Source organism: Balaenoptera physalus, assembly GCF_965194825.1.
Source record: "Balaenoptera physalus genome assembly, chromosome: 10".
In the NCBI taxonomy this organism is placed as follows: domain Eukaryota; kingdom Metazoa; phylum Chordata; class Mammalia; order Artiodactyla; family Balaenopteridae; genus Balaenoptera; species Balaenoptera physalus.
This window is the reverse complement of record NC_138889.1, coordinates 61918838-61944980: the sequence shown is the minus strand read 5'-3', so window position 1 is coordinate 61944980 and position 26143 is coordinate 61918838. Positions and strand designations below refer to the sequence as shown.

Sequence of the window (26143 nt, the reverse complement as noted above, 5' to 3'; positions counted from 1 at the left end):
GATGCTCTCCCAAGCTCTCCATCCTAGGGTGGGCCTAACTGGTGCTGCCTCCTACTGGAAGCTGCCCCAGTTTTTTAAAGGCCTCAGAAGCACTGAGGATAGATGGTCTGGCTGTAGCTGGGGCTCTGAGGCAGGGTTCAGTGCCTTCTCACCCATCGGAGCACAGGGCTTGGGGGGTGGGGCAAGGCAGCCTCTTCCCCTCCCCCAAGGGGGTGTCATTCACACCCCCACCCCTGAGTTCCTAGCAGAGGAGACCACTTTTCTAAGTATGCCTCATTGTAGTACAGGCTTGGGGGCAGGCATGACCCCTGAGTCCCCGGGTCAGAGGGAGGGGGGGACCTAAGGTGTCCACGAGCAGAGGGATGAGCAGTGGCTGGATCAGGTAGGCTGGACCAGCCTGGCACTTGGGCACACTCAGCAGACATAGACCCTGGGCACAGTAGTGACGAGGGCAGCTCCACTGGTTGAGTCCCTACCCTGAGGGGCTCCCAAGGGTGGGGACTAGAAGGATGCCACAGACATGGACAACCCACCATGGCATTGCCACATGCAAAGAGTATCCACGCAGACTAGCAGGCCTTGATGGCTGGAGCCCAGACTCCAGCTGAGGCCAAGCTGAGGACTGGGAGGGAGAGTAGAGAGGGAAGAATAAGCCCCAGAGATCTGGGCCCTGGGGAGTTAGGGACCTTGCTCAGGACCACTCCAGGGCTTGGAGGAGACCTAGAGTAGAGTCCTTGCCTGGGAAGGGAATCTGTTGGAGGTGCGCCACCTGGGAAGGCTTCCTGGAGGAGGAGTGGGCCAGAGGCATAGAAACTGGTGGCAAGGGGCAGTAGGTAAGCTGAGTCCCAGGGGGTGGAACACAGAGAGGGCATCCTTAGACTGACTTCCAGCAAAACCTTCCCACAGAATACGGGCTGCCCTGTCAGGGATATGCACCTTGTCCCTGGGTGTGTGGGTGCAGAGTCTGGGTGACCCCTTAGGGACTCCATAATGCAGATCTTCAGAGCCTCAGGATGGAGGTGTTGGTGCCTAGATCTCCTTTTCCTCATCCTTAAAATGGGAAGAATAATCACATATACCTCACAGAGTGGTCAGAAGGATAAAATAATGCACAATGCTTAGAATAGTGCCTGGTGTGGAGTAAGGCTCAGTTAGCCTCTTTTACTGAGTGAACTGGGATCCAGGCTTGTCTGAGAGTGGCTGAGCCCTGCCCCTACCTTGCTGCATGACATTCAGCACTGACTTTACCTCTCTGGGCCACCTTTTCTTCATATGTAGCAGGAGGTGACATTTTTGACTTTCTGGAATGGTGTGAAGCCCAAGGTAGGGACTGACCCCACAGTGCTGAGCCAGAAGGTGGGGTTTTCAGAGTTGGCAGCTGGAGTGGGGGGGTGGCCTGGAGGCATTGACTTTCACAAATGTGAGAAGTTATTGATTTTTTTTGAGTCCTTTTCAGGAGCCCAACAGGGGAGCCAAGAAGTAAACAGGAGACCTCCAGATCTGCCAGTAGCCGTGGGGATGGGAGTAGAGGGGCAAGGGTTGAGGGGCACAGTCCGGGGAGGCAGGCATTTGAGTTGCAGGAGGAGGCACTCCCTGCAGGGGGAGCACGTGAGCACAGACCTGCAGAGTGGGGGTCCAGGGTGCTTTGCGGGGAGGACAGGCCTTGAAGACCTGGGAGAGGGCGTGGATGGGCTCTCTGGGCCCGTGTGACTGCAGGTGGTGGGTGTGAGAGGAACAAGGCACTGCTCATCCTCTGCCTTCTGTCCCCCCAGGACATGCGGAAGCATGTGACCATGACCCTGCTGGACACAGAGCAGTCGTATGTGGAGTCACTGCGCACCCTGATGCAGGTGAGGCTTGAGGCTGGCCTGGCCTGGGTCCCTGAGAGCAACCATTCTGAGTCTAGGTGGCTGTCAGACATGTGGGAACAAACCCATTTTGTGGACAGGGGACTGAAGTTAGAGAGGAATGACCCTGGGGCATCCCATTCCTCCATGGGAGGAAGCCCCCTCCAGGGCAGGAGAGAATGCGGGAGGGGCCTTAATGCTGGTGTGACCGGGGCACCCCAGGGCAGATGCTCCCTCCTCCTACCGTCCTTCCACCTCCCTTGGCAGCCCTGAGTCTGAGCTTGGATCTGTGAATCCCCTCTGGTTCCCCACCCCCCGCCTTCACTTTATTCATTGACTGGAAAAATATTGGTTGAATGGAATTAAATGTTAGCACCTGCTTTGTGCCAGGCCCTGTTCCAGGTGCAGGAAACACAGGGATGAATAAGAGATAAGCCTCTGCCACAGGAGCTGACAGTCCTGCTGGGGACATAGTTGAGTATATGGGCTCTCAAGGCATCAGGGGGCCCCGGGGAGGTGTGGGGTCAGGGAATTTTCCCTGGAGGAGGTGCTGGCTTCCTCCTACCCTGCCTTCTCAGCAGCAGGAACAGCACGTGCAAAGTCGAATAAGGAGAGGCCTGGCACTTTCAGGGGTCCATGTGGCCGGCACAGAGCACAAAGGGTCAGTCCTGTGGTGACACTGAGGGAGCCAGCAGAGCTCACGTGGTGGGGTCCCTCGATACCAGGAGGAGGGTTTGGACTCTACCAAGCGCCCTGGAGACTACTGAGAGGCTTTGAGCAGGGGTGATGTGTAGCCTCCCTCATGCTTTACAAAATCTGTCTGGCTGCTGGGAAGAGGGGTAGCAGAAGAGGAGGCCAAGGCCACTGAGGTCAGGCAAGGGAGGAGAAGTCACGACCAGGCCAGAGGCTGCAGGGAGGGAGAGTTGGGGACAGACATTTAGGAAGTGGACTGGTCGGGCCAGGCATGGTAACTGGTTGGCTGTGTGGGGCAAGGTGGGGAAGCCTGGGATGATGCCTGGGCTCTGGCCTGGGCGATGAAGGCGCTAGAGGAGCGCTACCTAGAACAGGTGGGGCGAGAGGGTGAGTTCAGGTTCAGATGCGTGGGTCTGGGAAAGCCCATGATCTGGGATGCACTTGTGGGTCTGGGGCCCAGGATAGAAAGCGTGGGTCTGAGCTGAAGTGGGGCCTGGCAATCACAGTTGAGGACAGGTTTGTTCAAGCCACCTGGGCAGAGCAAGAGCAAAGGGTGGAAGGGAGAGCCCTGGAAACATTCAGAGTATTCATTCATTCATTCACTGCACAAATCCGCAACAAGCACCTTCTGCGTAGCAGGCAGTGTTCTCTGTGGGGTTCAGCGGTGAGCATGAGTGGTAAGGTCCTGTCTCCTGGAGCTCACAGTCTGTGGCAGAGACTGACAGTAACCAGGCAGACCATGTGTAAGGACAAATGGTGATGCAAAAGTGCACGGAGAGTATACTTAGTGTATTTTTCAACCTTAAAAAGGAAGGAAATTCTGACACATGCTACAAGTTCTTTGACATTATGCTAAGTGAACTAAGCCAGTCACAAAAGGACAAATACTGAATGATTCCACTTATATGGGGTACCCAAATTCATAAAGACGGAAAGGAGAATGGGGTTGCCAGTGGCGGGGGAAAGGAGAAATGGGGAGTTGGTGTTTAATGGGTACAGAGTTTCAGCTGGGGAAGCTGAAAAAAAGTTGTGGAGATGAATGGTGGTGATGGTTCCATAACATGAATTTTCTTTCTTTCTTTCTTTCCTTCCTTCCTTCTTTCTTTCCTTCTTTCTTTTTCTTTCTCTCTCTCTTTCCTGTGTTGGGTCTTCGTTACTGCACGCGGGCTTTCTCTAGTTGCGGCGAGCAGGGGCTACTCTTCGTTGCGGTGCTCAGGCTTCTCATTGTGGTGGCTTTTCTTGTTGCGGAGCACGGGCTCTAGGCGCGCGGGCTTCAGTAGTTGTGGCACATGGGCTTAGTTGCTCTGTGGCATGTGGGATCTTCCTGGGCCAGGGCTCGAACCTGTGTGCCCTGCATTGGCAGGCGGATTCTTAACCACTGCACCACCAGGGAAATCGCGACATGAATGTACTTTAATGTGGGCATACTGAACTGTTCACTTAAAAATGATTAAAATGGCAAATTTTATGCTATATATATTTTACCACAAAAATAAATTGCTTTTATGTATATATATTTTTTAAATGCATAGAGAGATGAGAACACAGACTGGGGGTCTGCCCTGGTGTCGGGGGCCAGAGTGTTGGGTGTTTAGCTGAGACCTGAAGGTTGGGTAGGAGTTAAGTAGGGGGAGAGCCCGGAGGGAGTTGTTCCAGGCGGAGAGCACAACAGGAACAACAGCTGGGAGGCTGGAGGAAACCTAGAGTAGCTAGGGATGGGGAGGTGGCCAGTGTGGCTGCTGGGCAAGGAGCTGGCCTTCACTGTGAGCACAAGGAAGTCACAGGAGGGCCATAACTGGAATTCCATCTTTAAGAGGTGCCCCTGCCTGCCAGGCAGGAGTAGACATGCAGGGGTCTGAGGGGTCCTTTGTCGTCCCCTAGGTGGGAGTCAAAGGCATGGGAGTCAGACAGTCCAGGGATTGAGTCACTTGCCTCCCTTCTGGGTGATGCTAGCCTAATCACCTCACTCCTCTGAGCCTCCGTGTTTTTGTCTGCAAGATGTAACTAATCATCCCCTTCTCTCAGCGCGAAGATTAAAAGGTGATGGGGCTGGGCGTGCCTCTCTACCTCTGAGTCTCCAGGCTGCAGGGCTGCACACGTGGAGGCTTGCAGGGCCTGCGGGTGGAAGAGCTAAGGGAGGATGGTGCTGAGGACACCAGACTGAGAGTTGGGTGGGGAGGGGTGGAGGTGGGCCAAAACAGTGTCAGCTGAAGCCAGCTGTCACTCGAGGCAGCCCTGGTGTGTTGGAGGGACTGAGGTCCAGCCCAGGGGTGCGGAGCACAGCTCTGGAGCCAGGCCACCAGTGTTCAAACTTGGCACTACCTCTTGACCAGCCGTGTGACCTGGAACAAGTTACATATCCAGTCTCTACCTCTGTTTCCTTGTCTGTTGAGTGGGAATAATAATAGTACATGTCTCAGGTGCAGATTACGAGATGCGTGAATAATTTAGCATACTGCCTGGCAATTCTACCTGCATGCATGCATGTGTGTGTGAGTGTGTGTATGTAAAATCACCTTTAATCCTTGTATTAACCTTGTGAGGCAGATATTATAATGCTCTTCTTCATCTGAGGAAATGAAGGCTCAAAGAGGTTAAGAAACCTGCCCAGGGTCATCCATCTATTAAGTGGTAACAGACTGTTAAGTCTGTTTGGGCTGCTGTAATAAAAATTCCCTAGACTGGGTGGCTTAAACAAATTGAAATTTATTTCTCATAGTTTTGGAGGCTGGGAAGTCCAAGATCAAAGTGCTGGCAGATTCATTGCTGGTGAGGACTGGCTTCCTGGTCTATGGAAGGCTGTCTTTTCACTGTGTCTTCTTCCTTGGTGAAAGGGCTGAGGGAGCTCTCTGGAGCCTCTTTTAAAGGGCGCAAATCCCATTCACAAGAGCTTGACTGTCATGACCGACTTACCTCCCAAAGGCCCCATCTCCAAATAACCGCCACATCAGGGATTAGGTTTCAACATACGAATTCTGGGGGGACACATTCAGACCGTAGCAAGTAGTACTAAGAGCTGACATTTATTGAGTGCTTAATATGTGTGTGTTATATAAGTTAATTCATATAAACCTCACTATAAACCCCCATTTTACAGATGATAAAACTAAGCACAGAGAAGTAAGGCAACTTGCTCAGGTTCACAGAGCTAGGAAGTGCCATAGCCTGGGTTGAATCCCTGTCAGTCTCACTCTACGGTGCTCCCTAAGCATAGGTGATATTCAAACAGATTGGACTCTACAGCCCCGGTGTTCCCTTCGTAGTGACCACTGCCACCCAAATTGATTGGTATTGTTCCTGCAGGCCAGGAGTTTAAAATGAAGAAAGAAATTAAATACCAAGGTTAATAGCCGGAAAGAGGTGGGATTTGAACCCAGGTCCTAAAGCTGCACCCATTCCTCAGTGTCACCCTCAACCTTGGAGTCTTTCTTCAACTCCCAATTCCTAGCTAACAACCCCTCTTTCCCTGACCAACTCCCTGTCTTATTTCCCACTGCACTTACTACCTTCTCATATACTGTGTGATAATTTTGTTACTTATGGTGCTTATTTTCCACCTCCTTCCACTAAATTGTCAACTGCACAAGCACAGGGACTTTTGTCTGCCCACAGATGCAGCCTGTGCTTAGAAGGCGGGACACACAATAGTTGCTCAGCGAGTATGTGGTGAGTGAACGCAGGTGCTGGCTCCTAGCAGGTTCTGCATCGGGTTCCCAGTCACTGTTTATTCTTTCCTTCCACTGTGTGCAGGCTTCTTTGTGAGGCGCTGGGACCTGGAAGTGAGCGGTTTAGCTCCTGCTCCTTGGGCAACAGACCTTGGCACAGATCCGGCCCTGGTTCAGACTAGCCTAGGAGCTGTGAGAGGGAGGCCGCCTGTCTCCTCACCAACCTTTTCAGAATCCCAAACCAGGCGAGAGGATTCTGTTGAGCTTTACTTTCTCAAGCTTGTTTTACAACAAGCTAGGTTTTTAAAATGTTTGATATAAATTTTATTGCAGTATTCCATATACTTTTTCAAACAGCCTTGTTTCTTTGGCTTGTAGTTACAATTTAGGCCAGTAGAGGGCGACATCTAAATGAGACAGCAGCCACTGAGCAGGGCTATTCATGCTCAGGAAACACCACTGAATGCAGATTTGAGGTGAAAAATGGGAGTTTTAGTCACTGATTGACCAGAAGATCTGAAAACTGTGAAAACAGTGTTAAGATAGTGTCAAATAAGCCTTCAGTAACTTTCCATATGCCCCCCCATACCCCTCCCTGCTTTATTTTCCCCACAGCAATTAACACCTTTTAATTTACCACAGGACTTCCACATGTAGTTAATTCTAAGACACATTCTTCACATTTTACCATCTCTGAAATCCAGGTTCATTCTATAATTGATGGCCTATAATAACTTAATTGGCAGCAGATTTTTTGAGATAAATAAGATTAATGATGCATCTAAAATGGATAACTAATAAGAATCTGCTGTATAAAAAAATTAAATTAAATTAAATTAAAAAGTCAGTTACATAGGACCATGTGTTGTCTGAGTTCATTTATATGAACCACCCAGAAAAGGCAAATCCATAGAGAAAGTAGATTAGTGGTTGCCAAGGGCTGGAAGGGTTGTAGCGAGTGGGGAGTGAGTGACTGTTAATGGGCATGGGATTTGTTTTGGGAAGATAATGAAAATGTTCTAAAATTGATTGTGGTGATAGTTGCATAACTGCGAACATACTAAAAACCATTGCATTGTATATTCTAAAAGAGTGACTTGTGTGGAATGTGAATTATAGTTCAATAAAATTGTTTTTCAAAAAAATGGATTAATGACGCATCTTAAATTTGACGAAATGTGGGTTTATTTATTTATTTATTTTATTTGTGTGTTTCATCTGACTAGATTGTATGCTCTATCAGGGCAGGGATTTTGATCTTTCTTGTTCACTGCTGTCTCCCAGTTCTTAGAACAGTGCCTGGCACATAGTAAGTGCTCAAAAAAATAATTGCTGAATTAGGGTGTGGGGTCTCCCAGGAGCCCAGTCTTCATGCTTTCCTCACTCCAAGCTCTGTTCATTCACGCATCCGACAGATCTTTCCCAAGACCCCTCACCCCCATCCTGTGCCAGGCCCTGGGTGGCAGAGTGAGGGGCGTGGGAATAGATCTTCCCATCTCCCTCCCAGAGCTCCGAGTCTAATGAGGGAGATCCGGGAGGCAGGGCCACTGAGCTGCAGGCCCAGTTGATTTTGTGTGTACCTATGCTGGTGGGTTGGGGTGCCATCTCTCTGAGGGAACCTGTACTGACCCTGTGGGTCCCCCAGGGCTATATGCAGCCACTGAAGCAGCCAGAGAACTCCTTGCTATGTGACCCGTCGCTGGTGGATGAGATTTTTGACCAGATCCCAGAGCTCCTGGCGCACCATGAGCAGTTCCTGGAGCAGGTGCGGCACTGCGTGCAGACCTGGCATGCCCAGCAGAAGGTGGGAGACCTGCTTGTCCAGTCGGTGAGTGGCCCTGCTATCCACTGCTATAGCCCCCACAAGCTCTGGCCTCTCCTCGGAGGGGCTGGGTGCTGCCATGGACCCCTCCACCCCTCCTGGAGACTGACTCTGATCCCTGATCCAACCCCAGAACTTGACCAGACACTGGTAGTGACCCCAGATCCTGGATTGACCTGAACCTGGACACTGCCCATCCCTAGAGCTTGGCTGGACTCTGGCATGGATCCTAACCCCAACCAGACACTGACCCTGACCTTGGACCCAATCCCAGTTGCTGGCACTGACCTGACCCTACTCCTGACCCTGAGCTGCCACTGACCGTGACCCAGACCTCAAATGGATGCTCTTACTGATCTCAACCCCTACCTTAACCTGAATGTAAACAATTGCCCTGATCCTGACCCTGGACTTGGGCTTGATGTTGACACTGGCCTAGTCTTGACTAGCTCTTTTCTCTATCAGACATTTTAATAATAATGGCTATTTGGCACTTATTATGTGCTAGGCATTCTAAATATATTGTACATATCAACAACACTAAGGAGAAAGGTATGATTATTCCCAAGTTTAAAGTTGATGACTCTGGGAATTCCCTGGTGGTCCAGTGGTTAGGACTCTGTGCTTTCACTGCCTAGGGCCTGGGTTTGATCCCTGGTCGGGGAAGTAAGATCCTGCAAGCTGTGCGGGGCATGGCCAAAAAAACCCCACAAAAAGCAAACAAACAAAAAATAAAGTTTATGACTCTGCCATGTAGAGAGAGAAAAAGTAACCTGATCAAAGTCAGTTAGTAAGTGGTGGAGGATTCACCCCCAAGAAACCTGGTTCCAGCGCCCACGCTCTACCCTACACTGTCCGCCCTTTCACCACCTCCAAGACTTCCGCCTGTGAGCTTTTCAAGATCCTACAATAGTGATTGGGACCTAAGGAAAGGTATTGGCTTCAGAGTTCAAAAAGGACTGCAAAAGCAAAACTAATGAACGTTCAACTAAATGTTTGTAAAACATAACAAGCCATTTTCTTTAATTGTTAAATTTAGTATTCATTTACATGAATTTAATTCCATTTGAAAAAATTTCAGTTACATTTTGTTATTTTGCCAGAATTCCCAAAAAGGCATGATGATGGATGAGAAATCCTAGTGAAACACAAACTAAAGGCTTACTCAGAGCCAAATAATTCAAGTGAAATTGTAAAACTCCTTCCAAAAAACTCTACTAGCAAAAAAACACCTTATCTATTTTTATGGGATGTGGGTGTGTTTGCATGTGTTTGTGATGTTGTGGGGTGGACCTTGGGCCTAAGAAGGTCCCTGCTGACCTGCAAATCGATGTGATGAGAACCTTGGCCTGGTGGTGGTGGGACCCCAGCTTGAGTGCTGACGTCTCCAGCCCATCACAACCCTCACTGTCACTGGGTTCATCCCCCTGCCTGGACCTTGATGCTGACCAAGGACAGCAGTGGAAGCCTATGCTGACGGAGGGGTCAGCATAGGGTGCCCTGTCCCAGGATCAGGGGAGGGGTGGTTTGAGGGGCTGTCTTCCTCCCCGAGCTGCTTCAGCCTCTGCCCTGCAGTACATCTGGGGTGGGGGGACAAGTGGCCTCTGTAACCTAGAAACATGGATTTGGAGGCCCAGAGGGGGCCAGAAACATCACCACAGGTCACCTGGTCCATCCATGGTGCAGCTGAGACAGGAACTGGGGTATCAGAACTTCCAGCCAGGGCTTCTGACCGAGAATATCCACGTTTAGCCCAGCCATCAGCCAGCCAGCAGGTATTAGCCACCAGCCAATGTGTGCCAGCCCTGAGCAGGGCTTTACTAGGAGGGATGGGAGCACCTGTCTCCTTGGAGAGGGAAGACTTGTCTTGGGGGATCAGGGAGGCCAGAGGCCAGGTATAGTTCCAGGCAGAGCCCTTGTCAGGGCAGGGAGTACTTCCTGGAGGCGGCAGTACTGGAGCTCAGCCTTAGGGTGGGTGAGATTTGGATGGCGAAGGGCCTTCCTGGTGGAGGGAATTACATGAGCAAAAGCCACACAGCAGGAAAGAGCCTGTGTCACTCAGAGGACAGTGAGGAGGGAGACCTGCCTGGTTGGACTTGGTGGGGTTGGAGACCAGGGGATGGCAAAGCCCAGTTGGAAGAGAGAGAACCTGGTCTGAGCGCACAGAACATGTCCAGGCACACATATGTACATGTGCATATGATCACACACAGATAAGAAACTGTGTGTGTGCACACGCTTAATCACACAGTCACACATATGACATGTACACATGACACAGGAGCACATGCCCAATCCCTTAGAGACCATATCATTTCCAGATGGAGAGAAAAGATGTTGGCTCACAAATTAGTGGAAACCAAGACAGGGTGAGGTGGGGTAGGGGACACCTTGAGGGTCCCCAACCTGCCTCTTCACCCACAGTTCTCCAAGGACGTCCTGGTCAACATCTACTCTGCCTATGTCGATAACTTTCTCAATGCAAAGGACGCCGTGCGTGTGGCTAAGGAGGCGAGGCCTGCCTTTCTCAAGTTCCTGGAGGTACTGGGGCTGGGCAGGGGGATGGAGGCCACCCTCCGTGGGCCAGCTTTGGGGGCCCCAGGAGCCCCCAGCCTGGGCACCAGAGCCCTACCCTGTGGGTCAGTGTCTGCCCTTGGGCTGAGCTGGAGGGGCTTGCTGGGGACCTGTCCCATGACATTTCCATCTTTGCATGTCATTCCTCACTTGGGTGCCCATCCACCCTGTTTTGGATTTCAGCAAAGCATGCGTGAGAACAAGGAGAAGCAGGCACTGTCCGACCTCATGATCAAGCCCGTGCAGCGGATCCCACGCTATGAGCTTCTGGTGAAGGTGGGCATGGGGCTGGGTGGGCAGGTGGGCAAAGCCTGGAGGCATGTGGGGATGCAGGGGCCTCTGTGGCCCCCACTTGGTGGAGACACAAGGGTCAGGTAGGAAAGGAAGTCCTCTCTGGAGTCTACCCCAGTCCCTCCTCTTCCAGCAGTCACTGTGGGGCCCCAGGGCCTGACAGGGGCAGCTAAGCAGAGGTCTGGTGCCCCTTCCCACCCCAGGACCTCCTAAAGCACACGCCTGAGGACCACCCGGACCACCCGCTCCTGCTGGATGCACAGCGCAACATCAAGCAGGTGGCTGAACGCATCAACAAGGGCGTGCGGAGTGCCGAGGAGGCAGAGCGGCATGCCCGTGTGCTGCAGGAGATCGAGGCCCACATCGAGGGCATGGAGGATGTGAGTGCCGCCCTGCACCGCTCCACCCATGCCTGGTTCCAGCCTGGAACTGTGGCCATGTCCACGTCCACAGCAGTGTCTGCAGTGTGTTTGCATCCATCTCTGTCCACATCTGTGTCCTCTCCTGTGTCTGTTTCTGGCCACATATCCCGTGGCCTGACAACACAGCATCAAGAGGGTGGACAAGATGTTGCTTCCACTGGCCTGGCCCATGGAGCGGGGCCAAGGCGTCACCGGGGTCTGGGGAGGGGAGGGAGTCATAATGAGCCTTCAAGATGCCTTGTCCCTCCTGCCCGACAGCTCCAGGCCCCTCTGCGGCGGTTCCTGAGGCAGGAGATGGTCATTGAAGTGGTAAGAAGTGTCCTGTTATCTGCCCACCTGTCGCCACCTCCCTGCTTTCTTCACACTTCTGCTCACAGCTTCTGCCCACGGGCCTCCTGCTCTTCCACCCCAGCAGGAGCCCTGGGTCAGGTCCCAGCTCTGCCTCTGCCTCTGCCTCTGCCTCTGGGCATGCGGGGGAGCCCTCCCCCCTCCCTGGGCCTGGCTGTCCCCTTGGGCACGGTGGGCAGGAGGGTGGGCCTCTGGGCCTGAATCCTGCGTCGGGCCCCACAGAAGGCAGTCGGTGGCAAGAAGGACCGGTCCCTTTTCCTGTTCACGGACCTCATCCTTTGCACCACCCTGAAGCGGAAGTCAGGCTCCCTGCGGCGCAGCTCCATGAGCCTGTGAGTGGCCGGGATACGGCTGGGGAGCTCGGGCAGGGGAGAGCGGTTGTCCCTCCGTGGGCCCACTCCCCAGCCCTGGCCAGAGCACCCCCTTGGCTCCCCACAGGTACACGGCAGCCAGCGTCATTGACACGGCCAGCAAGTACAAGCTGCTGTGGAAGCTGCCTCTGGAAGACGCAGACATCATCAAAGGTGGGGCTGGCTCAGGCCTGCCCGGGGTTCTGGGCTTTGGGGGTCTTCCTCTGAGAAGCCTGCCTGGGGGGTTTGAGCTGTGGTCAGGTTGGCTGGCTATCTATCTGCTTTTCTGCTTTCTGGCCTCACTTTCCCATCCTGTCCAAGGGGACTGGCGTGCGGTATCCGGTTTGTGCCCTGCAGAGCCGGACCAGGGCCTGTCCGTGCAGACCACCTTCTGACTGGGCAGGGGCCTGCCACGGGCTGGCAGGTGGACTAGGCTGCGGTGGTGCAGGGAGCGCAGACATACCCGTAGCCTTGATTCAGTGCATAAGCGCGTTTAGGCGCCTCATAGTAGATGATGGCGCACTGTTCTGGGCCACCAGTTTTGTGCCTGGGGAACAGACTCAAGTCAGTCCAGTCAAAAGGCTGGTTGGAATGATCCTTTTGTTTGGGGCGGAGACTGTTGGGAGCTGAGGCAGCAGCTTCAAAGAACCTCTCCTCCTGCTGTGTGTTCCTCCCTCCCCCCTCCTCCTCCACTCCCCTCTGTGCCGGTTCTCCTCACTGCTGTCAGCTTTCTCTGCCTCCTCGTAACTCCCGTGATCCCTCATGGCCTTTTCTGCATCGCGGCCTTTCTCCCTCAGCTCTCAGCCCCAGCTGCTCCAGGATGCTCAGTTCACCTTCCTGAGTGGGGTGGTGGTTCTGGGATGGTGGTGAGGGCACCTCTGGACCGGCAGGCAGGTCAGGCCCAGACTCTGTCCCTGAGCTCTCTTGAGGTGGCCCTCGGGTGAGGGAGAGGCTCACTCAGCCCCTAGGTGAACCCAGGCCTGCCCCACACGGGCCCCTGTGTAGGAAGACAAGCTGATTATTGGTCCGGTTCATCTCTTCTCACTAGAGAACAGGCCGGTGGAGAAAATGACTACCTTTAGGTTAGGTGTCCACACCTGGTCCAGTCAGCTGTGGCCAGAGAGGGGCAGGGTCATAGGGAAGAAAGCGTGGCTGCCCAGGTGGGGGAGGGTTCTGGGGGAACAGTTTCCCCTCAGAAGGAGCAGGAGATATCCTCAGCCCTGGCTTGTCTAGTACCCTCCACTGCCGTCTACTCAGCCCATTGGTGGGCCACGGGTCCAGGGCATTCGCCCCCAGCCAGGCCTGTAGGGCCAGCTACTTGGTAGTGGTCAGGTACGGGATAGGACCAGAGAGTCTAGGTCGTCAGCTCATTGCTCCCTCCTTTGTGGGGGAATTGAGTCCCTGGTCAGCAAATTTGACTGCCGGAGGCTCTGCCTGCCCAGCTGACTCCCCTCTGGGAGGCTGTACCACCCAGCACTCCAGCGTCAGCTGGAGCCTGCATAACCTGCAGGGCCGTCTGCTGTTTATCCTTTGTGCTCTTCCAGGGAGTTCTCCAAGGGACCGACACCCTGTGCCAGGTGGCTGTGAATCAGGCCCAGTCCCCTGCTCTTGGGCCTGGAGGTTCTGTCCAAGCTGCCCATTAACTTTGGGATTAATGTTAACCTGAGGTCTTGTGGTTTACAAGCTGTCAGTTAGTCAGGCTGTTCCCTGCACCCAACTGCAAGTTGTGAGGGGAAGGGAGGAGTGTCTGTCCAAGCCTGACCTTGTCTGTGTCTGGATCTGCCCATGGCCTTCCTCTGTCCCCACTAGGGGCATCCCAAGCCGCCAATCGAGAGAACATCCAGAAAGCTATCAGCCGCCTGGACGAGGACCTGACCACCCTGGGCCAGATGAGCAAGCTCTCTGAGAGCCTCGGTTTCCCCCACCAGGTCTGCCCCTTCTGCCTGAGATTCCCTAACCCAGTCTGAAGGAGAAATAACAGCCTTGTCATTTGCCTGAGGGAGAGGACATCCCTGTCAGTTACCTGAGGGGGAAAATACAGCCTCACCCCATCTGAAGGAAGTCATGTGTTCCAGGCCTAAGGGTGGAGACACAGCTCCATCCCCAGCTGAGGGAGGAGAGAGGGCCCATCATGTCTATGGGAGGGATCCAGGCTACCTTGTGGTCTCAGGGGGTAAACAGAGTCCCATTTTCTGTCTGAGGGAAAAGGCAGATCCCCAGTGCCATCCCCAGGTCAGGATCAGGCTGTGGGGAGAAGTGAGGCCCTGAGGCCTGGGCCCCCATCCTTGCAGAGCCTGGACGATGCACTGCGGGACCTCTCAGCTGCCATGCACCGGGACTTGTCGGAGAAGCAGGCGCTGTGCTATGCGCTTTCCTTCCCTCCTACCAAGCTGGAGCTGTGCACCACGAGGCCCGAGGGCACCGACTCCTTCATCTTTGAGTTCCCCCACCCTGACGCCCGCCTTGGCTTTGAGCAGGCCTTTGATGAGGCCAAGAGGAAGCTGGGTAAGCCAGGGCCCGGGCCAGTGCCCTCCTCCCAGAACCTCCAGGCAGTGGGCAGCACCTTGCAGCTGTCTGTGACATCAGGAGCCAGAAATCCCGAGACTGCCATGTCCTGTGTTCCAGTCCCTGCTGGTGGGAGGGTGGACTTAGACTTCTGCAGAGAAATATAGGACTTCCCCAGGGCCTCCTTGGCAGGGATTCTGTGGATAGGGTCAGCTTAGGGCAGGGGCCCTATCGTGGGAGTAGATGGCCAGGACCTCCCCCCCAGCCCCATACACACACATACACACACACACACACACACACACACACACCACATACACACACACACACACACACACACACACACACACTGAGCAGGCCTGGATCAGGGAAAGCTGTTGATTGGGGTCCATAGAAAATCCTTAGAGACCTCTGGGTCTACCCCTTTCATTGTACAGATGGGAAAATTGAGGCCAAGGACAAGTAGGACATAACCCACAGCCACCTCATTCTCCCTGGAGAGACCCTGAGAGGCAGGAGAGGAAGGGAGATGGGCAAGGTCAGGACCAGGGTGAGGTGGGTGCTAAGTAATGTCTGTCTGTCCATCTCCTCTACAGCCTCCAGCAAAAGCTGTCTAGACCCTGAGTTCCTGAAGGCCATTCCCATCATGAAAACCCGCAGCGGCATGCAGGTGTGTGTATGCACCTGGGTAGGTGGGGGCATGTAGTCTAAGCCAGCATGTGTTCGTGTGTTTTTGTTCTGTGTACAGCATCATGTACATGTCTTGAACATTGCAATGGCTCCCTATGTCTTTGTACAGCTCTCTGCACAAGCACATGGACAGTGCATATGTGTCGCATGTATATGGGTACATTCGTGCATGTATGTATCTGTGCATGTGAACAGAACTATACCATTGATGTAAAAGTGTCTAATTTATGTGCTTGTATACGTCTGCATACATATGGACAAAAGTTCCCATTTTTCGCATTTGTTACACACATACATGTATGTGTGATCATATTTGGAGTAGATATATGTGTACACACATATATGAATATATGATATCTATATCACAGAGGGATGTGTGCATTTGATGTGTAGAGTGTCATGTGTGCTGTATGTGTGCACGTGTATGCATAGTGTGTGTTGAGAATCCATACACACCCACGAGGGCCTGGAGAGCAGTGTGGAGTTGGCAGCAATTCCTCCATTCACCTTCCCCTATCCTTTGGCGCTTTCTGCAGTTCTCATGCGCAGCCCCGACCCTGAGCAGCTGCCCCGAGCCCACGCCCGAGGTGTGGGTGTGCAACAGCGACGGCTACGTGGGCCAGGTGTGCCTGCTGAGCCTGCGCTCCGAGCCTGATGTGGAGGCCTGCATCGCCGTCTGCTCCGCCCGCATCCTCTGCATCGGGGCGGTGCCAGGCCTGCAGCGCCGGTGCCACAGGTGAGGCACGGGCCACGGCCGGCCAGGGCCTGGGGACAGAGTCCCCACCCCCAACACACACTGAGGCCCTTCTGAAGTGGTGTGGGCGTGTCCTGTGAATGTGGGCGGGGCCTGGAGGGTGTGCCCGCGAGTGTGGCAGAACCTGGCTACTAGCGGCTCTCGTTTGTCCCCACACTTCGTCTCTCAGGGAGCAGACTGCATCTCTGAGGAACCCCCCAGAGACGGCACCCGAGCCCACCGGGCCAGAACTGGACGTCGAGGCAGCAGACGAGGAAGCGGCGACGCTGGCCGAGCCGGGGCCCCAGCCCTGCCTGCACATTTCCATTGCGGGCTCGGGCCTGGAGATGGCACCAGGCCCCCCCGAGGGTGACCCCCGCCCGGAGTTGGTGCCCTTTGACAGTGACTCTGACGATGAGTCTTCGCCCAGCCCCTCAGGGACCCTGCAGAGCCAGGCCAGCCGGTCCACCATCTCCTCTAGCTTTGGCAGTGAGTATCCAGCTGGGACTGTCAGGCAGGGTGGACTGCCCAGAGCAGGGGGCAGCCCAGCTGTTACTGATGGGTGAGTAGGGATGGGCATAGGCAAAGGCATGGAATCAAGCCTCAGGATGTTAGCACAGAGAGCACTGGGGGCAGCGGCTATGACACCAAGGATCCAGAGAGCATGGGATGGTCTGGCTGGATCCTGAGGACCCTGGAATGTCCAGTTGAGGAAGATGGAGTAGGTGGGGTGGAGTGGTTGGTCCCTCTGTCCATGGTGGTGGATTGGAGGGGGCCAGGCTAGGACTAGGAGCCTGTAGCACGGAGCTGTCAGTCAGCAGGGTAACAAGGGCTGAGCTGATGCAGAGGTCTGGAGGTGTGGGGAGAACAATGGTGGGAGGCCCTGAGGCGGAGCATGGCCCAGAAGGGTGCATTGAGGGAAGATTAAGACCTAGAAAGATACCGGGTCTTGGGCCTGGCAGAGGGGAATGGAGAAAGAGACCTTTGTCTTTCTCAGATGAGGAGACCCCGAGCTCCAAGGAGGCCACAGCAGAGACTACCAGTTCGGAGGAGGAGCAGGAGCCTGGCTTCCTACCACTGTCTGGCTCCTTCGGGCCTGGCAGTCCCTGCGACACAAGCCCAATGGATGGGAGAGCCCTTCGCCGGTCCAGCCGTGGCTCCTTCACCCGTGGCAGCCTGGAGGACCTGCTGAGTGTTGACCCTGAGGCCTACCAGAGCTCTGTGTGGCTGGGCACTGAGGATGGCTGGTAGGAACAGGGGAGGTGCCGGGGTACCGGTGCCAGAACCTGAGGTCCCTGTTTTAGAAATTGTATGGTGTCCTGAAGCAGAAGTAGGAGGGCTTTGGTTCAGACCTCAAGGGTACTGCCAGCCGGGGCTGCCAGAGGGTCTGAAACCCACAGGGAGGCCGTGGGATTTTGGTACCTTGGGCGGGCACCTGCCAGGAGGAGATCCTGGTGGAGGCAAGTAGGCAAATAGGGGTGACTCCAGGGATTGGTATGCCCAAGCACTTGTCACAGGTACACACCACTGATCCACAGTGTCCACGTGTACCAGTCCTCTGACAGCATCCGTGATCGCAGGAACAGCTTGAAGCTCCAGCACGCGGCCTCTGTGACCTGCATCCTGTAAGGCCCCTGGATGGCTCTTCTGGTTCAGACCCTTCTCAGCTACACATGCAGACCTCCTTCTGCCCACTCGGGTCCCCTTCCCTACTGGCCCCTCCTTTCAGTGGCCAGAGGCCTGCCCTAGGCTAACTGTGCCTCTCACACACCGTGTCCTTGTGCAAGTCACTACCTCTTCTTAGACTCAGGTGCCCACCACCTAGAGAACGGGGGGTGGGAGGAGGTGGTCTCTCAGGAACCATAGCCATTCCATCTGTGAGTCCCTGGGCCCAGGTGATCTCCTTTGGCTTCTTGAAACCCTTGATGACTCCTTTTCCTTGCCTAGGTATCTGAATAACCAGGTGTTTGTGTCTCTGGCCAATGGAGAGCTCGTGGTCTACCAAAGAGAAGTAGGTGAGTGCCCACCCCTCCCCCTCCCCCCGGAGCCCCTTGCTGGTATTGGATTTCCCTCTTGAGCAAGCTGGGGCCTTGGGGCCACAAGTCTGGGTAACTCCCAGGTCTTCTCTGGGCTTTGGTGTCCTCATTGATAAATGAGGTTATCAGCACCTTATTTCAAGGGAGGGTGAGGCTCAATGCAATACGAGATTGAATTTGCTGTTTTCTTTACCCCACTCCCACTCCAGGCCATTTCTGGGACCCCCAGAACTTCAAATCGGTGACCCTGGGTGCTCAGGGGGGCCCCATCACCAAGATGGTGTCTGTGGGTGGGCGGCTGTGGTGTGGCTGCCAGAACCGAGTCCTTGTCCTGAGTCCTGACACACTGCAGCTGGAGGTATTGGGGATGGCGGTGGGGTTGGGGAATTGGTGCTTGGGGTGAGCCAGGCCCACGAGAGAGGAGATGAGACCACGGGGCCATAAAAAAGCATCCAGCTGAGAGGTCAGGGCTTTCCCCTGACCACTGTATGAATCCGGGCCAGCCCCTGTCCTTCTCAAATCCTTATTTCCTTTCTAGCTGATCAGGGCTACAGTAAGTGCCCCATGTACATTAGAATTCTTTATTCCTCCTCCCCGCCCCCAACCCCATTTCTCAACTCAGGTATTGGGGTCTTTGGGGGATGGACAAAGGTCCTTCCTGATGTCAGTATCCCTTAGCATTACTCTGGCCTTTAGTCCTGATTTGATTTATATATACATTAGAGATTGTCAGCCTGGTAGTATCCAGGGGTAACTAGTTCCCTTGATTTTCCTTTCACTTACCCCATCGTTGGCTGGGCTGGGAGTGTAGAGGTGTAGAGCCAGGTTCAGGCCCAGGTTTGTGCCTGACTTGCTGATGCTCTTGGGCAGGTTCCTTTCCCTTCTCGATTTCAGTTCCCCAGCTGTACAGGGTGAGGCCAGTGATTGCTCTTAAAACTCTTCAAGATTTGAACTTCTCTGATCATTAACTCACTCAAGTTTCATGGGGAAAGGGCACTTCCATTTTAATTCCTGAGGTTTCAGTGGGGAGGCTCCAGTGAAACCAAGGTTTGAAAGGTTAATCATCCGGACCAAGGAGCAAGGCTGCCTTTGCTGTCAATCCGGTGGGCTTTCTGGAGAGGTTTGGTGTGATTTGTAAGGAGGGAGGGATGGGCGCTGGTGAAGCACAAGGCAGGGAGGGGCCAGCGAAGGCAGGCCTGTCAGTCACCCATCTGCTCTCTACCCCCGCCCCCTAGCATACATTCTCCGTGGGGCAGGATTCCAGCCGCAGCGTGGCTTGCATGGTGGACTCCAGCCTGGGCGTGTGGGTGACACTGAAAGGTAGTGCCCATGTGTGTCTCTACCATCCAGACACCTTTGAGCAGCTGGCAGAGGTAGATGTCACACCTCCCGTGCACAGGATGCTGGCAGGTACTGACCTCAGTCTACCACTGCCCCTTCCCTTGGAGCCTTTCTGTCCCTGGCATTGAGGAGGCTGAGCCAGGGCCAGGACTCGGCCCCAGCACTGGTCTGTCTCCCACCCCAGGCTCAGATGCCATCATCCGGCAGCACAAGGCTGCCTGCCTAAGGATCACAGCACTGCTGGTGTGTGAAGAGCTGCTGTGGGTGGGCACCAGTGCCGGCGTCGTGCTCACCATGCCCACCTCCCCCAGTACCGTCAGCTGCCCTCGGGCGCCTCTCAGCCCTGCTGGCCTAGGCCAGGGACACACTGGCCATGTCCGCTTCTTGGCCGCAGTCCAGCTTCCAGATGGCTTCAACCTGCTCTGCTCAACCCCACCACCTCCCCCAGACACAGGTGGGTCTGCACATCCTACCCCAACCCAGGGACCTCGGCTTTGGGTTTAGGACTCCCCACTGTCCTGCCAGAAGGTTAAGAGGGAGGAAAAATGTAATACAGAGCTGGAAGTGGCATATATTACAGGAAATAGGCTATAGAAACCCCAAAATAAAAAAAAATAAAAAAAAAAAAGAAACCCCAAAATAAAATCTATTAAGATACTCTGTGTGTGTGTGTGTGTGTGTGTGTGTGTGTGTGTGTGTGTGTGTGTGTGTGTGTGTGTAAAATTCTGTCCAGAGAATGTCATGAGAACGAGGGAGTGAACTATAAGCTAAGAATTAGAATATGGCACAGGAAGGGATATATACAACAGGAAATAAAACAGGACTGGAAATGATGTATAGGGCAGGAAGTAGAGTCAGGAAGTGATGTGCAGAGCAGGAAGTAGAAATAGAATGGCAGAAATAGAATGGCAGATAGGCTAGGAAAGGGACTGTGAGGATTAGAAAGTGAAACATATTAGGAAATGTACATGAAGGAGGTCACAGTTAGCAAAGTCTTGTTTGGCAGGACAGGAAATCATACTCCCAAGAGGTAGTAGCTGTGGCATCAGGAAGCAGGGAAGCCTCGGTCAGGAGTTGTCTGGGTCCAGAGGAGACTTAACTTGCCTAACTGGGAAAGGGCTGTTGGAAGTGGGAAATGAGTATGAAGAGAGCCAGGTTGAGATGGTGCCACCCCCAGTCACCCCCAGGCTGACGGATCCTCCCCTCCGCCCCCCAGGCCCCGAGAAGCTGCCCTCACTAGAGCATCGGGACTCCCCTCGGCACCGAGGCCCTGCCTCGGCCAGGCCTAAAATGCTGGTTATCAGCGGAGGCGACGGCTACGAGGACTTCCGACTCAGCAGTGGGGGCAGCGGCAGCAGCGAGACTGTGGGCCGAGACGACAGCACAAACCACCTCCTCCTGTGGAGGGTGTGACCTTGTCCATGGTGGCCCAGGACTCGCCCGCCCACCTGCCCTCAGCCTGCTTGCCTCTTCCAAGCCCACAGGCGGACCCTGACCAGGAGTGTCTGACCAGGGCCGCGCCCCTGCCTGCACGGGCCGCCTCCCATCCTCGTGGAAGCATTCCTGACGGAGCACCTGTGGGCCAGCCGGGCCAGGGCCTTTCCCGGCCCTCTCTCTGGCTGCTCCGGTGCTCCCAGTCATGAGGGGGGTGGGGAGGGGGGCACGTGGGCTGCCCAGGACCTCTGTCCCTGGAGCTTCTACCAAAGACACGGCCGGGCCTGGACCCCACAGGGCTGGGGAGGGCCATGTGCAATATTTGGAGGGTTTTCTGGGGGCAGTGGGAGGGCTAGGGGATGGAATCCTTTCCCATGTACAGTATTTATGTTTCTTTTTAGATGTGTATCTTCCCAAGCACTTATTTATGCAGTGACCTGGGGCAGGGAGTGATTTGAGAAAATGACAGAAGAAAAAAAAAAAAAGAACCCTATTCCTGCCCTAGGAACCACCCTGGGACCCTAACCAGCCTTCCTGGAGGGACCAGTCCCCCTCTCATTATGTACGCACACACACACTGCATGTTCGGGGCACTAAAACACTGCCTCTTAACATACACTTTCCATGGCCTCGTCCTGACTGGGCTGCCCTCCAGTATCCAGAGAAAAGGGCCAAGTCCCCTCAGTCATCCAGAACAAGGTGATGACTACGGGGGGCAGTGACTCCCATCCAGGGGGGCTTCCCCAGGCCTTGGCATTTCCTTGCTTGTTGGCAGTGCCTTAGTGGTTTCTGAATTTGGGAACACTGACTGGGCCTTGGCCAGGGCTCTCTCCTGGCCTGAGCAGGGAAAGGGCCCTCGCTCTCCTCACAGTTGCCCCCCAGCCCCTGTGTCTCATGCACTGGCACATATGGTCACCTTGGGAGGGTGGACCTAGGAGCCCCCTCACGCTGACCACTGACTCCCTCTCTTCACACCCTTTCCTGCCAGGGGCAGCCCTTCCAGGAAGGATGCCCAAAGCTGAGGGGCTGGACATGGCCTCTTCGGCTGGGAAGGCTACCATGGAGGGCAGCCTCTCCCCTGCCCCCCGACTGCAGGAGCCAGTCTGACCCCAGCCCCCGTGCTTCAGCTGCAGCTCCAAAGGTCTGGTGTCAGTTGGGGTTTGTTTTTGTTCTGTTTGGTTCTGTTTTTGTTTGGGGTGGGTGGGTCATTGCGGTCTTAGACTATGTTTCTCTTGCTACCAAACAGTCATGTATTAACTTTCCTTGGATGATGAAGTTTAAAGAGTCAATAAATAGAAACACCAAATGACTGGTCCCCATCGGCAGCCATGGAGGCCTCCTGCCAGCAACCTCAGGGCTCCCTAGCTGCGTGGGCCTCCCAACACCCACCCACTTGGGCAGAAGTGGGACTCAGAGACCCAGAAGAGTGCTGAGATGGCAAGGCGGCCACTGATTTGCTGTGCTTTCCCAGGCAGGTCACCGCCTCTGTCTGGGCTGCAGCTTCCTCGTCAGGAAAACCAGGAGTTGTGCTAGTCAGATGCTTTATAACCAGGGCTGCATGTTAGAATCCCTTACAGGTTACACTGTAAACACAAAGCATAATACATAAATTATACTTACATCTAAATACACATTCCCAGGCTCCCCCTAGCTCCTGAGTCAGTGGGTCTTGGATAAGGCTTGGGAATCTGAAGCTGACACCTGCTGTAAGGGAAAAATGAAGCGAAGGTGAGCCTGTCTACAACTCCAGGAATTGGTGCTCTCCAGCAAAGCCTCATGAGGCTCGGAATCTGACGGAGGCCAAGGTGAGCAGGGGTAGAATCCAAGTCTGTCTGATTTCTGGTCATTAAATCAGGCACAAGGATGTAAAGGCAAACAACATGGGGCCATTCTTTGCAGGGGCAGAGAGCCCTTCCCACCAGGGTACACTGGCAAGACGCAAGGGGATGACTTCTAGAAAAGGACAAATTGTGCCTCCGCTCTCCTGAACACGTTTCAGCGTTTTCCAACCTAAACGATTAAGACTTTACAGAAATCAGTTGCTAAAGGGGAGTGCAGGCTTATGCTTTGCACACTGGTGTACACATATCTCGGGTCTGCCAGGCCCTTGATGCCATGGGACATGCATGAAACATCTCCTTGCAGCATCACTACTGGGACAGTCTGGAGGAAGGGATTACAGAAAACACAGAGTAGAAGGCCACATTCATGTGGTGGAATTTATGAAACAGCATAGAAGGAGCACAGGCTTTGAAGCTGAACAGAAACCTCAACTTTGCCACTAACTAGCCATGGGACTTTGGATGAGCCATATCCCTTCCGAGTCTCCATTTCCTCGCCTGTAAATCGGGGCTGACAATCCTTTCCCCCACGGGACTCTTGCTTGGTGTGCACAGGTCTTTGGATTGCAAGGAAGAGATTCATTCTGCTCAGAAATAGAAGGGGAGCTAATTAGTGGAGACGTGAACTGGAAGCACATAGCTCTCAGCACAGTGGCCCAGCTATTGCTGCTCCATCTTGAGACCCCTGGCCTCTCCACCTTGAGTCTCTGGTCCCTGCCTCGCCGCCAGCCAGCTGCTGTTCTCTCTGCTTCCCAGCTTCTGCTGCCTTAGGCCCTCTTCCGCCTCTGGACAGACTTCACTTTCAGCACTGGTTACCCAAGGCTGAATCCTCATTTTTCCTCAAGTGCCTTGGTAGGAATGGGCCCGGCCCAGCCCACTGTTCTTAGGAGGTCACATCCCAGGGCATTGGGCAGCCTGTGGGGAGGTGCACAGCCCTGAGCAGGTCAGCTGTGGGCAGGGAGGTCCTGGGATGCACAGCCCAGGGGAGAACCTGCAAGAACTAGCTCCTGGAAAGCAGTCCTTCTCAATCTTGGCTGTACATTCTAATCACCTGAGGGGCCCAGGCCACATTCCAGACCAATTAAATCAGAATGCTGAGAGTGGGACCCAGGTGTCAGTAATTTTTTTCAGGAAAACTTAATTGAAGTATAACATTTGTACAGAAAGGTACTCAAGTCATTAGTGGGCAGCTAGGTAAGTTTTCATAAACACACCCAGATCAAGAGATAGAACCTTCTGGGACTTCCCTGGCAGTCGAGCAGTTAAGACTCCGCGCTTCCATTGCAGGAGGGGGCGCGGGTTCAATCCCTGGTCAGGGAACTAAAATCCCACATGCCCCGCGGTGCGGCCAAAAAAAAAAGAACGTTCCACCGTGCAGAAGCTCCCCACATGCCCCTTCCCAGTCTCCCCTTCTAGGGTAACTACCACCCTGGCTTCTGACACCATGGTTTAGTTTTGCTAGTGAGGTGGAGAACACTGCTTTAAAGGGCACGGCCAGGGACTTCACCAGCGGTCCAGGGGTTAGGACTCTGCACTTTCACAGCTGCGGGCCCGGGTTCAGTCCCTGATAGGGGAACTAAGATCCCGCTGGGTTTGATGTGAGAGGGAAGGAACAGCTTGAATCAAGGCAAGGAGGGGTGGGGGAGCCTGGAGCGAGGGGTCTGAGGTGTAGGCCCAGCTGGAGCAGAGGGGAAAGAGGAAAAGGCAGGGAAGCCAGAATGTGAGCTCCAGGAGGGGGGACATTTTGTTCATTGCTCCATCCCCAGGCCACCTGCAGTGCCTGACGCACAGCAGGTGCTCAATAAGTATTTAATTAAATCTAGAGAATTCAGTTGGGATCCCCCTCTAGGTCTTGAATGTAACAAAACAATAGCCCCAGCTCCCATTTATTGTTTGCTGCAAGCCAGGAGCATGGATCATCCGGTTTAATCCTCAGTGGTCCTGGGAGGTTGGTACCATTATTATCATCCTTTTCAGGTGAGGAAACTGAGGTACAGAGAGGTTAAAAGCCTTCCTCAAGGTCACCTGCCTACTAAGCAGTAGAGCCTGGATTCACATGTGATCTGTCTACTCAGGTCTCTGTGCCTCATAGAAGAGAGGCAGGGCAGCCACATGGGGTGGCTGAAGGACAGGACACAGAGTCTGAGCAGCCAGAGACACATCCAGTCACTCCTGAGGTATCTGGCTCACGTTCCTCAGACCAGCCCTGGGAAGGATGTCCTGACTTCAGAAGAGAGAGTCAGGGCCAAAAGCCATCTCCTCTCCAAGGGGGTTCTCCAGGTGTTTCCTTGGGCTAGGGACAAACAGCAGGGTTTAGGTAGACGTCTACCTCACAAGGAAGATGAGGCACAGAAAGGGATAGAGACTTACCTAACATCACACAGCAAGGCAGCATTGAGGCTGGGGTGGGTGTACAGGAGAACCAGGCAGGAAGATTTACTGTGGTCAGAAAAGTAAGAAAGTTTACCCAGGTGACCTCTGAGAGCTCTTCACATCTTTTGCATGCCTGCCAAACCCCAAGTCTCTCTTCTGTCCTCACAGACCTTAAGCCACAGGCCAGGTTGCAGGAAGCGGCAAGGGGGAGTGCTATTTTGGGCCCATTATGGCCAATGAGGAGCCCTGCCTGGAAAAGGCAAGTGAAGGGACTGGGTCAGGGGCAGGATGCAGGGCTGAACGGGGAGGGGACAACGTGCAGGCCTCAGGGAGAAATGGGGGCAGAGCCCAGATGCTGGGCTGTGGAGAGACACAGGGCAAACACTTGAGGGTGGGGGACCAGAGGGAGCAGATGGGGGTTCTGAGCCCAGCAGCCTAGAATAAGCTGGTATCCCCCAAACGGAGTCTCAGCAGACCCTCACAACACCCTGGGCAGGTGAGCTTGCACTCAGAGAGGTGAAGTCACTAGCTTAAGGCCATACAACCTGACAATTGCAGAACTAGGACTTGACCCCTAACTGTGTGACACCAAAGCCCAACCCCAGTGGGATTCCAGACCCAAGCCAGGGTCTGGACCTAAATGTGGACAGAACCCAGCTCTCAGGCCTAGCAGCCCCAGCTCAGCTCCTGCCCCAAGCTGAGCCCCACCCTGGCCTCCCAACCCCAGTTTTTCCTTAAACCAAGCCCACCCTCCCCCTGGAGCTAAGGCACAAACACAGGAGGACAGCCCACCTTCTGAGGTAGAACTTGGCCAGTTGGGGGGTTAGCCAAGTGCAGAGTTTTGAAATTTAAATCTGAGCTGGGACATTTCCTCTTGCTTTGGACGTCCACGTTGGAATTTAAGGGTAGCCAGCAGAGGGCACCACCATTTCTGGTCCATAACCCCAGAGGCTGCCATCTGCTCAGATCCCCTGCAGACACCCCCCTTCCTCTAATCCTGTGGCCCAGGATCCCCACCCCACCTCGGGGAGAGTCTCAGTGGGACATGGAGTCCATGTCCCTGCCTCTGGATCACCACAGCTCATCCCAGCTTATTGTGCTGTGCCACCTAGGATGAGGTGTGGGCCTTCTCTGGGCTCACTTCTCTGGCTGCACTATGAGAGGTTCAACGAGATCGT

The 26143-nt window shown here is 54.2% G+C and overlaps 1 protein-coding gene across 3 annotated transcripts in view; it reads left to right on the top strand.

The window, feature by feature from the left end:
- The window catches only part of ARHGEF17 (Rho guanine nucleotide exchange factor 17), a 58260-nt gene extending 34562 nt beyond the window's left edge, over window positions 1-23698 (top strand). The window contains exons 2-22 of one of the 3 annotated variants that reach the window (XR_014250429.1): window positions 1773-1850; window positions 7851-8033; window positions 10452-10568; window positions 10785-10877; window positions 11096-11272; window positions 11573-11623; window positions 11885-11994; window positions 12101-12186; window positions 13822-13940; window positions 14304-14517; window positions 15114-15187; window positions 15744-15943; window positions 16131-16429; window positions 16938-17187; window positions 17479-17565; window positions 17888-17955; window positions 18186-18334; window positions 19212-19386; window positions 19502-19771; window positions 20534-22556; window positions 22651-23698. Coding sequence is in view for 2 of the 3 variants with exons in the window: in XM_082411228.1 (XP_082267354.1) it covers window positions 1773-1850; window positions 7851-8033; window positions 10452-10568; window positions 10785-10877; window positions 11096-11272; window positions 11573-11623; window positions 11885-11994; window positions 12101-12186; window positions 13822-13940; window positions 14304-14517; window positions 15114-15187; window positions 15744-15943; window positions 16131-16429; window positions 16938-17187; window positions 17479-17565; window positions 17888-17955; window positions 18186-18334; window positions 19212-19386; window positions 19502-19771; window positions 20534-20730 (2997 nt within the window). In the remaining variant the exon portion in view is untranslated. Of the gene's footprint in view, window positions 1-1772; window positions 1851-7850; window positions 8034-10451; window positions 10569-10784; window positions 10878-11095; window positions 11273-11572; window positions 11624-11884; window positions 11995-12100; window positions 12187-13821; window positions 13941-14303; window positions 14518-15113; window positions 15188-15743; window positions 15944-16130; window positions 16430-16937; window positions 17188-17478; window positions 17566-17887; window positions 17956-18185; window positions 18335-19211; window positions 19387-19501; window positions 19772-20533 lie in introns of all 3 variants that reach the window. The other 2 variants (XM_082411228.1, XM_082411229.1) reach the window with 2 other exon arrangements.
- The last annotated feature ends 2445 nt before the right edge of the window (window positions 23699-26143 follow it).